Source organism: Oncorhynchus gorbuscha, linkage group LG17 (assembly GCF_021184085.1).
Source record: "Oncorhynchus gorbuscha isolate QuinsamMale2020 ecotype Even-year linkage group LG17, OgorEven_v1.0, whole genome shotgun sequence".
NCBI lineage: Eukaryota > Metazoa > Chordata > Actinopteri > Salmoniformes > Salmonidae > Oncorhynchus > Oncorhynchus gorbuscha.
Window position 1 is genome coordinate 42,810,195 of NC_060189.1, and position 15,327 is coordinate 42,825,521.

A 15,327-nucleotide genomic window follows, 5' to 3' on the forward strand; every position below is an offset into this window, starting at 1 on the left:
CCTCACTCTGTAACTGAACCTTCCTGACGGGCGTCCCCCAGGTGGTAAGGGTAGACAACAACACATCTGCCACATCTGATCCTCAACATGGGGGCCCCTCAGGGTTGCGTGCTTAGTCCCCTCCTGTACTCCCTGTTCACCCACGCTTGGCCAAGCACGACTCCAACACCATCATTAAGTTTGCAGACGAACACTGGCCACCGGCAATGATAAAACAGCCTTTGGGGAGAAGGTCAGAGAACTGGCAGTGTGGTGCGAGGACAACAACCTCCACCTCAACGTAAGCAAGACAAAGGAGCTGATTGTGGAATACAGGAAAAGGAGGGCTGAACACGCCCCCATTCACATTGACGGGGCTGAAGTGGAGCGGATCGAGAGTTTCAAGTTCCTTGGTGTCCACATCACCAACAAACTATCATGGTCCAAACACACCAAGACAGTCATGAAGAGGGCACGACAACCCCTTTTCACCCTCAGGAGACTGAAAAAATTTGGCATGGGTCCTGCCATCCAGGACCTACATACAAGGCGGTGTCAGAGGAAGGCCCAAAAATTGTCAAAGACTCCAGTCACCCAAGTCATAGACTGTTCTCTCTGCTAACGCACAGCAAGCGGTAACGGAGCACCAAGTCTAGGTCCAAAAGCCTCCTTAACAGCTTCTACCCCCAAGCTATATGCTGAACAATTAACCAAATGGCCACCCCAACTATTTACGTTGACCTCCCCCTCCCCTTTGTTTGTCCTCGCCATTTATTATCTATGCATAGTCACCTCAACTAACCTGTACCGCCGCACATTGAATTACCCTCTGTATATAGCCTCTTTATTGTTATTTTACTGTGTTACTTTTGTTTATTTATTAAATATTTTCTTAACTCTATTTCTTGAACTGCATTGTTGGTTAAGGGCTTGTAAGTAAGCATTTCACAGTCAGGTCAACACCCTGTTGTATTCGGCACATGTGACGAATACAATTTGATTTGAAACCCTTCACTGGCAGTCCTCCTTAGACCACCATCACCAGCCATAAAAGGGGAAACCATAAGGGCTCAGTCAGTCATGTCATTCTGAAAGCTGGACGGTCTGGAGTGGGCTGGGCTAGTCATACACACCACTCTACTCTCCGGTCTCTCCTGGCAGTAAAATACATGTCAGTGGTAACCTGAGAGTCCCCATCCATCCGTATGAGGAGGATCTATCGGACTGGATGGATTCCATGGTGCTCTAGTCTAACGTTATGCAATGGTTATGCTAAATGTTTGGATTAAATGACATGGACAGCACTGTCTATGAATGTTCAATTTCAATACTTAGTCATTAACCATGCGCAAACATGTTTCGGCCAAAAGCAGTGTGTAAATGGTATGCAGATTCCCAATGTCTGAGGCCAAATGTTTCCCAAGGGCAAGTGACAGAGAATTTATATTGACTCTCAGGAAGCACAAATTAATTGGGCAGACTAGAGGATAAATCCTGTCATAATTTCACATGGTTCTGCAGTATAGTGTACTGGACTTGCTTCCAGTCGAAGAGCCCAACCAAAAAACATGTCAGGAAGAGAATTACGTAAATCATCATCAAGATGAGACCATTCAATCCGTCAGTACCCCAACAGCCTGACAGAAGGTGGTAACTTTCTCCACAGGATATCTCCTTTTTGTGACAAGACGTGGTATTCCCTGTAAGTTCTGGGTTGTGTTCATAAGGCACCAAACAAAAGAAAACAGACAGAGCGGGAGTACCTGGACGTTTTCTGTTGCATGCCCTAATGAACTAGCTACTTCAACGTTGGTCTCCACAATGCATGACACTACCCTGGCCTGAAGTCTACCATTATGTTGATCTGTTCCAGATGTGACCTACCTACAGAATACCTCTTTCTTTCAGCCACAAGCTATGGAAACTCAGTAACCTCCGCTACTGGTAGAGCTGGGTACCTTCTGTACATTCATAGAATGGGGGCCCTTTCCAGCTTTAGGATGGGGCCCTTTCCAGCTTTAGAATGCGTCCCAAATCGCACCCTATTACCTACGTATGTAGTGCACTACATTTGACCAAGGCCCATGGGGCTCTGGCCAAAAGTAGTGCACTATATAGGAAATAGGGTGCCATTTGGGACACAACCTTGGTTGTGATTGAGGGAAGAAGAATGTCAGCAATGCAGTAGTTTATTAGGAAGTAGCCAATTAGGTGTTAAAAAATATATATTAGGGGGTAAAATATTATGGACATTTCAGGGAAAGAGGAAGGATAGAGAACTGCATCTTGTGTAACTTCTGTAAATGTAGCCTACATGAATAGGCTTTTGATCACTGTTGAGTTTACCTGTCAAGCACTCAAACATGCAGGTGAATGTCAAAACATATAAGCCAACCCCCTGTTTGGTAAGATGTACGCACAATAGATTGTCATTGACTAAGCAAAAAAGCTTTACCTTCAACTGACATTGAGCCAGGTTAGCACATGCCCACTTCAAGCCTGGGCATTGCCTAACATGCTGACCACACAGCTCTCATTGCAAAATAAATGTACACATACATGTTATTCAATCATTGCACCCACACTGCTCCCGCACGCCAACGAGTGTCTGCGTTGCAAAGCGCTAAGATAGAAGTCAGTTCTATTTGTGACGCTAGATGCGGTGCAAGTCCTGCCTCTCCCATCTCCTCATTGGTTATACCCACATGGGTAATTGAAAGATTAACTGAGGTCGGGCAGTTCTGGTAATACACCTTATTATGAAAGTTAGATGCCAATTGCCATATAAAGTCCAAAGGAGAAAAAGCCTGGAAGGAGGAGAGATTACTAGAAACGATTCGGTCGACCGTTTTATGTGTGGATTAATTGTCCGAGTAGAGGACCTTGTGCATTTCAGGTAAAATAACAACTCAACGTATATATCCCAGGACAAATTAGCTAGCAACAGCAAGCTTGCTAAATATGACAAATTAGCTAGCAACTGCAAGCTAGCTAGATAAATTGCCAGAAATGTTTAATGCTTTTCGACGTGTCCCCAAATTAATATAATTGGTTCAGTTTGTTTTGATATTTCAACCTGGTGACGTGATTGCGTTTGGTGTGGGGGGACAAAATCAATTTGCGCACGATGGCGCACGCGGACGGACGCACACATCCAGTTTAGGCACGGTAGGTAAGCAAAAGGTTTCAAACTAAGGTTTCAAACAAAAACACACACACAAACACACAAATACACTGGCACTCTAAAATGCACACACACACACACACACACACACACACACACACACACACACACACACACACACACACACACACACACACACACACACACACACACACACACACACACACACACACACACACACACACACACACACACACACACACACACACACACAGAGGTAAGTTTTAAAACTATAGATAGCCTTTATCGTTCCTATGTTCAGTCAACATCACATCTTTCTCAAAGACTATGACTTATTCACAAAAATTAAATAATAAAAATACCAAGCTTTTCACTTTATCTCACAACCTATACAATTCAGACACTATTCTGCTATGTATAGTTTAAGAGAGCCTCTCCATATCAAAAACCACATGATGATTAACTCTTGAACGTTATGGCAAAATGTAGATTTCCTCTTAAATAGACATGCACAAAAGTAATTATTTTCCACGAGATGGCAATAAACAATAACTAGTAATGCTGCATAGTTCTAGAAAGGTCTGGAACTCACCTTTCTGGTAAAACAAAAGTGGGGGAATGATGACTGAAATGCTTTGAAAATATAGTAACAATCAAATGATAAATTACTTACTGTAAGAGTTCACCTTTCTTATAACTGTAAAATAAATAGGATCATATTTAGTGACTACAAATTTGGCCCCATTTCACTGACTTGAGTGTTAGCGGAAATCAGACAGATGGGGCTTTCTGGCACTATAAGGCACTGGACCCTAAAAAATTCACAGAGTGCCTGGTACACCCAAATGTCCAGAACCGCTCAAAGTTCCCTAAAATAGGGCACTTAACGTCTAAGAGAAGATACAGTCCATTCAAATGGCAGGTGTTCTGGACTATTGGCACTTATTGTTTCTCACAATTAAAGTGATACTTTGAGATTTTGGAAATTAGCATGCTAGCTTAATATACCCATAGACTTCCAGTCAACGCTAATTGGCTTGCGAAACTTCCTACCTCTAACTTCTTTCATACTGGACACAGAGACATAGAAATAATAATAATATAATATAATAATAATAATATAATAATAATAATAATAATAATAATATGCCATTTAGCAGACGCTTTTATCCAAAGCGACTTACAGTCATGTGTGCATTCTACGTATGGGTGGTCCCGGGAATCGAACCCACTACCCTGGCGTTACAAGCGCCATGCTCTACCAACTGAGCTACAGAAGGACCACAAATGGTATCCACGAGTTCATCTGACTCTGGGGAAGTAAATCCCAAAGTATCCCTTTATGTCCACACTTAGTGTTCAAATTTGACATAGATTAGAAAAAGCTCAAGATAAACGAACAGAAAAAAAAACCATCCTCCCAAAGAGCTGGAAGTTACTTATCGGGTAGCAGTGGTACAACCACACACAGATGTTTTATAACACAGTACCTATGGTAATGAGCGACACACACACACACACACACACACACAATCTGCCTGCTGACTTTATCAGTAACAAAACATCCACACGTGATGGTGCAGGTTACAAGCACAAATTCGGTCCCAATTTGCCACCTACCCCTTTCCCTTGACCCTAACCCCTTTGATGTTTTCAGACCTGTGAGTTCCAACAATACACTGCTTTTGACCCTTTGGATCTGCAAACATTGACAGGTTGGGGCCAAGAGGAAGGGGTAGGAAGATAATTGGGACTACAGACACTAGACTCTCAATTTAGGGGTGGATTTAGAATTTCTATGGGCAAAAGTCCCATAGGTGAAGGTTCAAGTTACAAGCTAAAAACCTAGACTCTCAATTCAGGGATGGGCCCTATCAGGGGATGGTGGTGATGACCTGATGCCCTTGTAACAGGAGGGTAACACCAACAGAGAGACACCCTGTATTGATCTGACGCCTTTCCAAGGACAGACAGGAATGGTATCAGGTTTTACCCATGCCCAGCACACTGACTGTGGATTTGTTACAGACTTTGGGTTGGGCCACTGACGTCCATTTCAGGGAACAGATCAATTAATAATTTTAGGACTGGCTATAAAACAGGGAGTACACCAACGGTATCATATGCACCATCCGACACAGCAGGGATGAGTCGAGAGAGTGAAACCAATGCCTTTGTTTCCAAGCCTATTCTTAGACTAAATTGGACTTTTAAGCAAGATTGCCTGTGCCTATTTGTAAATCCTCATTTGTAATTTTTCCAGGACTAGACTCTGAAATAGGTCATCCCATGTCTGTGTTTGTGGAATCACACTTTCAGTTCTTTTATAAAACTGAACAGGGTCGTTCCACCAAACGAGTACCTTTTGCGGCCCTTTGATATTTTAAGTAGAAATTGTGCACCAATATTGCATTTTAAAAGCTTGTTATGTTGAATGAAGTGCCCTTTAATACAGACCACTTGGGAAATTCAATGACTCTTTTTAATGTGAATAAATACTTGCTAATGTGCCATAATTCAGTATTTTGACGTGTCCCTTCGTGCACCCTTTGAGAGTTCTAGGAAGATTTTAACCGACATAACCAAAACCATTCTCCAAGTTTTCACCATCATGTTTTCTCCATGTTCTAACAATGAAAATGTAAAGTTGAACAGGTGCTATTTATGTCAGAATTATTTAAAAAAATATATGAAGTTACAATACCCAAAAGGTACTAATTTGGTGGACCCAATTAGGCCTACTCTTGAGTCATGTCATACCTGACCTAAAAGAACTAGCACCCAAGCATATGCCAACCACAAAGTAAAAACCAAGCAAACTCCTACAAACTGTGTTTAATGCTGATCATTTAAGTTCTGATAGCAAAGACAAACAGATAGCTATGAAGTTTCATTGTAGCAACCATTGGGCTCCATGACAACCAAAGTAAAGTGTGAGATGCCTGGCGACCATATCTCTGACACTTCACCAAGTAGCATTGCTCTACTTCTAGAAAACAAGACCGTGACTAAGACGAACATAATTTAATAGATAGTGAGGAAGTGTCATGAACATTTTGTGTGGTTTAGAGCAAACAGGAAATGGTGTTTTATTTCAATGGCACCAACCAGAGCTGTGTAGTACATGGCTCAGGCACCAACAGACACATTTACTGTATGATAATCCATTCTGATTACGCTATTTTAAAATCAAAACATTTCCCCTTGATACGGTGACCACTCCTGTTGCAGGAATTCTCTAAATTCATCTCATCAGTCACCTTAATTCAATTATCAATTACTTTAGTTCAAGAAAGACTTCAACAACAAGATAACAAAAGAGGTGCCTTATTCCCTGTTATAGGATGAATGGGTAGGCAATCCTAAGAAGAGGGAGTAATTCTCTCCATAGCCTATCCCTCAGGCAGCACTGCAGTGGCAGTACACACAAGGCTATTTACGAACACAGCCTTGTTTTCAGAATCATGCATATCTTCTCTCTGAAAGTACTTCACCTAAATGTAATATCTCAACATGCACCTGGCAAACTCCAGACATGCAGGCACATGGCCAAGGTAATGAATCAGCATAATAGCACAGCAGCAACGAATGGATATTAACAAAAAGGTTTGTCTAAAATGGCATCCTTTATCCTATATAGTAGGCTATATAGGCCAGGGAAACGGGTGCCATTTTGTACACATCCAAAGTACCAGTACCCCCATAGTACCCAAATGAATGAGACCTACTTTGCAGTTTTTGCATCAGGTTGGCAATGTCCTTGGAGGTTCTTCCGGACTGCCATGGTGAGGCCATGTCGTTTTTTCTGCTACTGTCCGGACCACAGCAGGTGATACACTGATGCAGTCGAGACAACAGGAGATCATCCCACGTTACTTTTCTGAGGAGGGCATCCCCTCACGCCCCTCCTCTCCCCTCCTTTCTCTGACTGTCTCTCTCTCCCTCTCGGTGTGTCTCTCTCGCTATCTCCGTCTCTTTCACTTTCTAGCTCTCAGAGGCTTGATTTGGGCTACTGCAGCAAAGGGTCCAATCGAATCTCAGGTTTCAGATAGGGGAACAGCAGCTTTGCTACCCAATGGCAGCTGTCCTTCCAGTCATTGTCTAGAGAGGAGAGAGATGATACATGTGCCAGTCAGTGTGTTTCCTTGAAAGTGACATCTATCACTGTCAAGTATGTATTTATATATGAATATTAACTAAATAAAAGCATTATTCATAGCTCATAAATCATTATAAATGTGCTTATAATGCATTATATTGAGGCTAGGTACGCTATAGGAAGTGTTACCAAAACCCCTAGTATCTATGAATGAAATAGCATTGTGAAATCATGAGTCAACAGAAAATGCTCTATGAAAGTGACATGAAGTTTACAGCACGCCTACAGTGCATGCATCGACTGGATAAACAAAAAATGAACGAGCTGTCAAAAAATTGATTTTGAGTCACACTGCAAACAACAAGGCATTGCATATTAATTCGCTATAATATTGGTTCCATTATGAGTTCTTGTCTTGAGCTATTGCGTCAATTGTCTCGTCTCGAGCTATTGCATCTATTGGCTAGGCAAGAAATGTTCCTTCCCATATGAAATAACTAGAAAAAAAACGGAACATACTCAGTAGTAAACACATTAGTAAAACAAATTGACACAAATTGATTAATCTAGTAAAAGAAATGCAACTGTGAAAAGTTGCACTAAATAGAGCATTCAAACGCTTCTTACCCCTACTGTCAATCCTACAGCAAGCGCATGAAGCATTAACTTCGGGGAGGAAGTGTATGTGCTTGTGTTACGATGTTGCCAATGGCAACAATCAAACTCTGTAGCAGTCGCCGTATTTTTAACTATACATTTTTTTATGTGAAACATTGTAGCATTATTAAATACTATTTCAGTTCCTTGTAGTTTCCTTGTAGTTTGCTATTAAAAACGAAGAAAATGGTCCTCGCGCTAATGTTATCGCGTAGTTATTCGCGCCATGTCAAATTGGAACATTCCTTTCCTTACACTTTAGTTTTTTATGTGCATCTGTCTATCATTTGACTTCACTGCCATCTTCTGATTTCTTCAAGTAATGTAGGTTATCTAGTTTGTCTGCCCTACTGTATGGACCTACAGTGCGCTTATCAGTACACACTACACAGTGCTGCATAGTAAATCAATGGACTTTTATTCAGGAAAGTTTGGGAAACTGTCTATTTATCTAGGCAACCACTTCATACCAGCAATTTAGTGACAGTGTCAATAGATTAATGGAGCCGACATGGAAACCGCAGGGTAGGTTACTTTCTAAATGTAATCAGTTACAGTTACTAGTTACCTGTCCAAAATTGTCATCAGTAGAGTAAATGTTGGATAACTCAAACTCAGTAATATAATCTGATTACATTCGGTTACTTTTAGATTACTTTCCCCTTAAGAGGCATTAGAAGAAAACACAAATGTTTTGGTAAAAAACTAAGGGATGGGCCGGGAGAAATGTAACAACTATCGGATTAATAGACAGAGCTATGGATGCACTGACCATCCATGATATCAAAATTACTATTTTAACCATGTTATGAGGCTATACAGTGTATGTTAACATTTACAATGTTTACAAAACATTGGAGAAAGACAAGCTTATATTGTGGGTTTTCATGGAGTGTGACAGTTGAAATAAGCTCATGAGGCATTTATACTTTATATTCTTCAAGAATCATTGGATATATATACACACTACCGGTCAAAGATTTTAGAACACCTACTCATTCAAAGGCTTTCTTTATTTTCTCTCTTTTCTACATTGTAGAATAATAGTGAAGACATCAAAACTATGAAATAACACATATGGAGTCATATGTCCTCAAAAAGCCACCCTTTGCCAGCTTTGCACACTCTTGGCATTCTCTCAACCAGCTTCACCTGGAATGCTTTTCCAACAGACTTGAAGGCGTTCAAACATATGCTGAGCTCTTGTTTGCTGCTTTCCTTCACTCTGTGGTCCGACTCATTCCAAACCATCTCAGTTTGGTTGAGGTCGGGGGATTGTGGAGGCCAGATTATCGGATGCAGCACTCCATCACTCTCCTTCTTGGTCAAATAGCCCTTAAACAGCCTGGAAGTGTGTTGGGTCATTGTCCTGTTGAAAAACAAGTTATAGTCCCACTAAGCCCAAACCAGATGCGATGGCGTATCGCTGCAGAATGCTGTGGTAGCCATGCTAGTTAAGTGTGCCTTGAATTCTAAATAAATCACGACAGTGTCACCAGCAAAGCACCTCCACACCATCACACCTCCTCCTCCATGCTTTATGGTGGGAAATACACGTGGAGATCATTGGTTTACCAAATCTCTGTCTCAAAAAGACACGGCGGATGAACCAAAAATGTCCAATTTGGACTCCAGACCAAAGGACAAATTTCCACTGGTCTAATGTCCATTACTCGTGATTCTTGGCACAAGCAAGTCTCTTCTTATTATTGGTGTCCTTTAGTAGTGGTTTCTTTGCAGCAATTCAACCATGAAGGCCTGATTCACACAGTCCCCTCTGAACAGTTGATGTTGTTACTGTTACTTGCACTGTGTGGAGCATTTATTTGGGCTGCAATTTCTGAGGCTGGTAACTCTAATGAACTTATCCTCTGCAGCAGAGGTAACTCTAGATCTTCCGTTCCTGTGGCGGTCCTCATGAGAGCCAGTATCATCATAGTGCTTGATGGTTTTTGCGATTGAACTTGAAGAAACTTTCAAAGTTCTTGAAATGTTCTGTATTGACTGACCTTCATGTCTTAAAGTAATGATGGACTGTTGTTTCTCTTTGTTTATTTGAGCTGTTCTTTCCATAATATGGACTTTGTCTTTTACCAAATAGGGCTAACTTCTTATACCATCCCTACCATGTCACAACACAACTGTTATGGGCAGACGAATCTAAGTTTGAGGATCACAAAGAAGAACATTCGTGAGATGCAGAAAATAATGAAAAGATGCAGAAGGAGTGCTTGACGGCATCTGCCAAGCATGGTGGAGGCAATGTGATGGTCTGTGGGTGCTTCGGTGCTGGTGGGAGATTTGTGGGAGTGGGAGATTTGTACAGGGTTAAAGTGATCTAGAAGAAGGAAGGCTATCACTCCATTTTGCAAAGCCATGCCATACCCTGTGAACGGCACTTAATTAGAGCCAATTTCCTCCTACAACAGGACAATGACCCAAAGCACAGAACCAGACCATGCAATAACTATTTAGGGAAGAAGCAGTCAGCTGGTGGCCTGCACAATCACCGGATCTCAACCCTATTGAGCTGTCGTGGGAGGTGCTTCAGAAAACTTGGGGTGAAATCTCTTCAGAGTACCTCAACAAATTGATATCTAGAATGCCAAAGGTCTGCAAGGCTGTAATTACTGCAAATGGAGGATTCTTTGACAAAAGCAAAGTTTGAAGGACAATTATTATTTCAATTAAAAATCATTTCTAACCATGTCAATGTCTTGACTATATGTCCTATTCATTTTGCAACTAATTTCATGTATGTTTTCATGGAAAACAAGGACATTTCTAAGTGACCCCAAACTTTTGAACAGTAGTGTAATTTACAAGTCCAAAAATGGATGTAGCAGCTACAGGTTGCAGCCTTTAAGTCTACCAAAAGTGTATGAGTTCGAGCGTGTGTCCTTTAGGCCTATGGATAATTTTTAAAATCAGAATGAATTAGATTGAGCAATAAAATCCCCACTTTTATTCCACAGGCTGAGGGTCAAAACCAGGAGGACGAGAAAAAGAGAGACTGGGGGAAACCCAGGAGCTGAGAAACCACTGGTTTACTTGAACAACAAGACAAACTGGTACAGACTGACAGAAAACACAGGTATAAATACCCAGGGGATAAGTGGGGAAGATGGGCGACACCTGGAGGGGGTGGAGACAAGCACAACGACAGGTGAAACAGATCAGGGCGTGACATAGGCAGTTTAAACTTCTTGAATTCAACCATTATTGGGTTCAAATACGTAATTCGCGAATGGCTAAATGAGAGAGCAGCATTGTGATTCACATCAATGTGCTATGTTGATATCAATAATAAGTGATATCAGTATCACCGTAGACTACACCCCTGCTGTCGGCCTTACCTCCAAGCATTTATTCAAGTTGGATAATCTTTGGATGCCGGCAGCAGTCGCACCATTGGAAGACATAGCTTGGACTGTAGCCTGCTCTTTTACCGCAATCCATTAAACACATTTGGTGTGTCATCATAGTGTCTCTGATTTGTGGTCAGACTCGCTCAAGTGGAATAAATTTAAATGTGCACCTTTGTTCTATGCTGATTTGAATGTCATTAAGAAAACAGTTGTGTCAATTATATATTTTTTGCAAACATCCTTTCTGAATTTAAAAGTAATCCTCTAAGTAATCTACTTTTTCAAAAGTATCTGTAATCTGATTACAATATTTTTGCTGGTAATGTAACGGATTACAGTTACCGTGTTTTGTAATCCCTTACATGTAATCTGTTACTCCCCAACCCTGCCACTGCAGTTAACGAAGTTTTAGAGTTTAGGGAGCACAACAATTGAAGGAAATCCCATCAGAGGCTGTATACTTGATAGTGTTCACTGCAGACGTTCCATTGGATAGTGACGTTTTGTTAGGTTTGCTTATCATACATATCTCTTGTGAAACACTTGCAAGACACTTGGAAACATTGAGATTATTGTGTACACTATATCCTCACTGCCCCTATCACTATACCTTAGACAATATACCCTTAAAACACTCTATATAAGATGAAAAAGGCTCCTGATCTAAAAGTCACAACGTTGCCATTCAAATACAAGTAAATTACAGTATTTCATAACAGAGCCAAGAAGCCATTGTTCAAGAGGAACATTGATTGTTCATTAATCAAGAGGAAATGATGTCAGAGGAAGCAGCCTTGTTTCCCAAAGTTCTGCCCCACGCAGATAAGAAAAGCACAAGCTAAATTTAAAAAGTAGAGAGAGAGGCAGGAAGCATGACAGCAACATTTCCACTATTGCAAACAAAACAGACAGGAAGAAATGGACCAAGCAGACAGCCTGTCTTGAAAAGAGTCCAGTTCAATGTGCTGCAGTGTTCTCAGTTTGGATGTGAACTACTTTTCTTTTCGTTAGTATAATGGCGTTCAATGAGACAAATCCATTTCTGGATATACTAAAATCATTTAACATTGGTAAGAATTTTAAGCCTGCCTTTTTAATGTGTTTATTTTTCATTAAGGGATATGAGTATTATATCTTTAAATGACTGCATTAGTCTTATATAATACTACTACTACTAATATATGCTATTATGCAGACGCTTTTATCGCTTTTATCCATACATTTTACGTATGGGTGGTCGCTGTAAGCAAACCAACTACCCTGGAGTTACAAGCACCATGCTCTACCAAAGGACCACTCAACTTCTGTTTAGTTCTGTGTTCACAGTAAATGTGTTATCAAAGTTATTGTCTGAATTTTACCTACAGTCTGTCCATTAAGTGATATGAGACCATCTTCGAGTAGTCGATTTACCACTGTTGGTTTTTCATTTGTGAAAATGTAAATTGTGAACCATGGAAGCAATCAATTGCAATTTGCCAATGAATGTATACTGGCATTTTGAATCTGAAAAATAATTTATCCAACAAGTGAGTTCCTTGCCACTCCATTTTGATCAACCCCAGCAGGCAAAACTGGTTGCAATGATGTCATTACAACCAAATATCAACTTGATTGCCCTCAGTATCAGTTCACCTCAAATACGATGACATTAAATTAGGGAAAATCTAAAAAAGTTGTCTAATATCTTCCTCCTTTTCCTCCAGGGAACCTAGTCCTAGCCTTCTGTCTGTCCATGTTGTTGGGCCTCCTGATTGGAGCGCTGATCTACATCCTCCTAACATGGCTGTCGAGACGCAGAGCATCCACCCGGATTACCAGGCGTCCCAAACAGCAGCACCGCTCAGCCACCTCCCAGCGCTCACACAACCCCATAGCCAACTGCCAAGGCCTCTACCGGAGCACAGTGTTCGACCGGCACAGCGACAACAGCCTCGGAAGAGGTATTCTGAGCCTATATAGACAACCATCGGTGGAGCCGGTTGGCCCACTGGGGAAGAAGACCAGCTCAGGATCATCCACCTTCCGACCAGTGCCCAAGGGCAGCAGGATGGGTCAAGGTGACGGGGCTGAGGGTGACACTAACAACCAGGATACTTTGCCTCTTCATGACACTACTGCCAACAATTCATCAGCAGTAGATACTGCCTCCCTCATGCCAAATCAACCCCAACGGAATTCGTTTTGGTTGGGAAACAGCAGTCTTAAAGGGTTCCTGCCCACACAGACTCCTCCTCCCACATATGACAGTGTCATCAATGCCTTTCAAGAGACATGCACCTGATGATGTCACCATATGCTGCCTGGGATACATAGGTTGACTGGTTACTACAGTATAGGCTTTACTACTGGGGGCCTTTGGAAGAGATAGGGGCTCTGTCTTATGGAGAACTGTTCAGTTTTGAGTAAGGTGACCTTTGGTCCTTCTTTGGGCCATCGTCCAACCTGCCTTATATTCAGTCTACTATCTAAGAAATCTAAATAAATAGATTGTGCTCTGACTGACCATAGGTTATGTTTATGTTGAAGAACGGTGTGTATCCCAATGGAATCTATATAAAAGAAGATGAAGGTTCGAGAGGATTGTCTATTATGGCCCACGTTTCTGTGATATGTTGATAAAGTTGTTAATAAAGTTGTAATTATTATTCAGTCTTATGTGATCTATCTACATGTTATACATCTGAACATTTCTGTGATATGTCTGTAGAGAAGAGGTATGATTTTCCATAAAAGCAAAAAAAGAAACGCACTTTTTTCAGGACCCTGTCTTTTTCAAAGATAATTCGTAAAAATTCAAATAACTTCACAGATCTTCATTGTAAAGGTTTTAAACACTGTTTCCCATGCTTGTTCAATGAACCATAAACAATTATTGAACGTACACCTGTGGAACGGTCGTTAAGTCACTAACAGCTTACAGACAGTAGGCAATTAAGACCACAGTTATGAAAACTTAGGACACTAAAGAGGCCTTTCTACAGACTCTGAAAAACACCAAAAGATAGATGCACAGGGCCCCTGCTCATCTGCGTGAACGTGCCTTAGGCATGCTGCAAGGGGGCATGAGGACTGCAGATGTGGCCAGGGCAATAAATTGCAATGTGAGACGCCTAAGACAGCTCTACAGGGAGACAGGATGGACAGCTGATCGTCCTCGCAGTGGCAGACCACGTGTAACAACACCTGCACAGGATCGGTACATCCAAACATCACACCTGTGGTACAAGTACAGGATGGCAACAACAACTGCCCGAGTTACATCAGGAATGCACAATCCCTCAATCAGTGCTCAGACTGTCCGCTGATTACGTTCAGTCTAAGAGGCTGGACTGGGGGCTTGTAGGCCTGTTGTAAGGCAGGTCCTCACCCCACATCACCGGCAACAACGTTGCCTATGGGCACAAACCCACCGTTGCTGGACCAGACAGAACCTGTTGGATCGGAGGGTGGGTGCTCGGGCCAATCCCCCCAGAAATGTCTGGGAACTTGCAGGTGCCTTGGTGGAAGAGTGGAGTAACATCTTGCAGCAAGAACTGGCAAATCTGGTGCAGTCCATGAGGAAGAGATGCACTGCGGTACTTAATGGAGCTGGTGGCCACACCAGATACTGACTGTTACTTTTGATTTTGACCCCCCCATTGCTCAGGGACACATTATTCCACTTCTGTTAGTCACATGTCTGTGGAACTTGTTCAATTTATGTCTCAGTTGCTGAATCTTGTTATGTTCATACAAATATTTACACATGTTAAGTTTGCAGAAAATAAATGCAGTTGACAGTGAGAGGACGTTTCATTTTTTGCTGAGTTTATATATTTCTGTTTTTGTTGCTAAATTATTTCTGATTATTGCTGGAGAAATATCTTCATATGTTCATCTGTTGACCCACTGTGATCACCTTTGATATTTTATTTTCTAATCAACTGATTTTTCTCTGCAAGTAGCATGTCTTTGGGTATTGGTATTGGTATTCACGCCGCGGGTCTCAAATCAAATCAAAAATCTAATTTATTTTTCTCAGAAGATTGCTATATCACACTGACATGTTTTCTGAGATATTGAACGCTTCTCCGGGA

At 41.5% G+C, this 15,327-nt stretch overlaps 1 protein-coding gene across 1 annotated transcript; it reads left to right on the forward strand.

The window, feature by feature from the left end:
* Positions 1-12,111: 12,111 nt before the first annotated feature.
* On the forward strand, positions 12,112-14,098 carry myct1b (myc target 1b). Its single transcript, XM_046309271.1, has 2 exons — positions 12,112-12,318; positions 12,955-14,098. The coding sequence occupies exons 1-2, from the start codon at positions 12,264-12,266 to the stop codon at positions 13,530-13,532; spliced, it is 633 nt and encodes a 210-aa protein (XP_046165227.1). The 5' UTR covers positions 12,112-12,263; the 3' UTR covers positions 13,533-14,098.
* Positions 14,099-15,327: the final 1,229 nt, after the last annotated feature.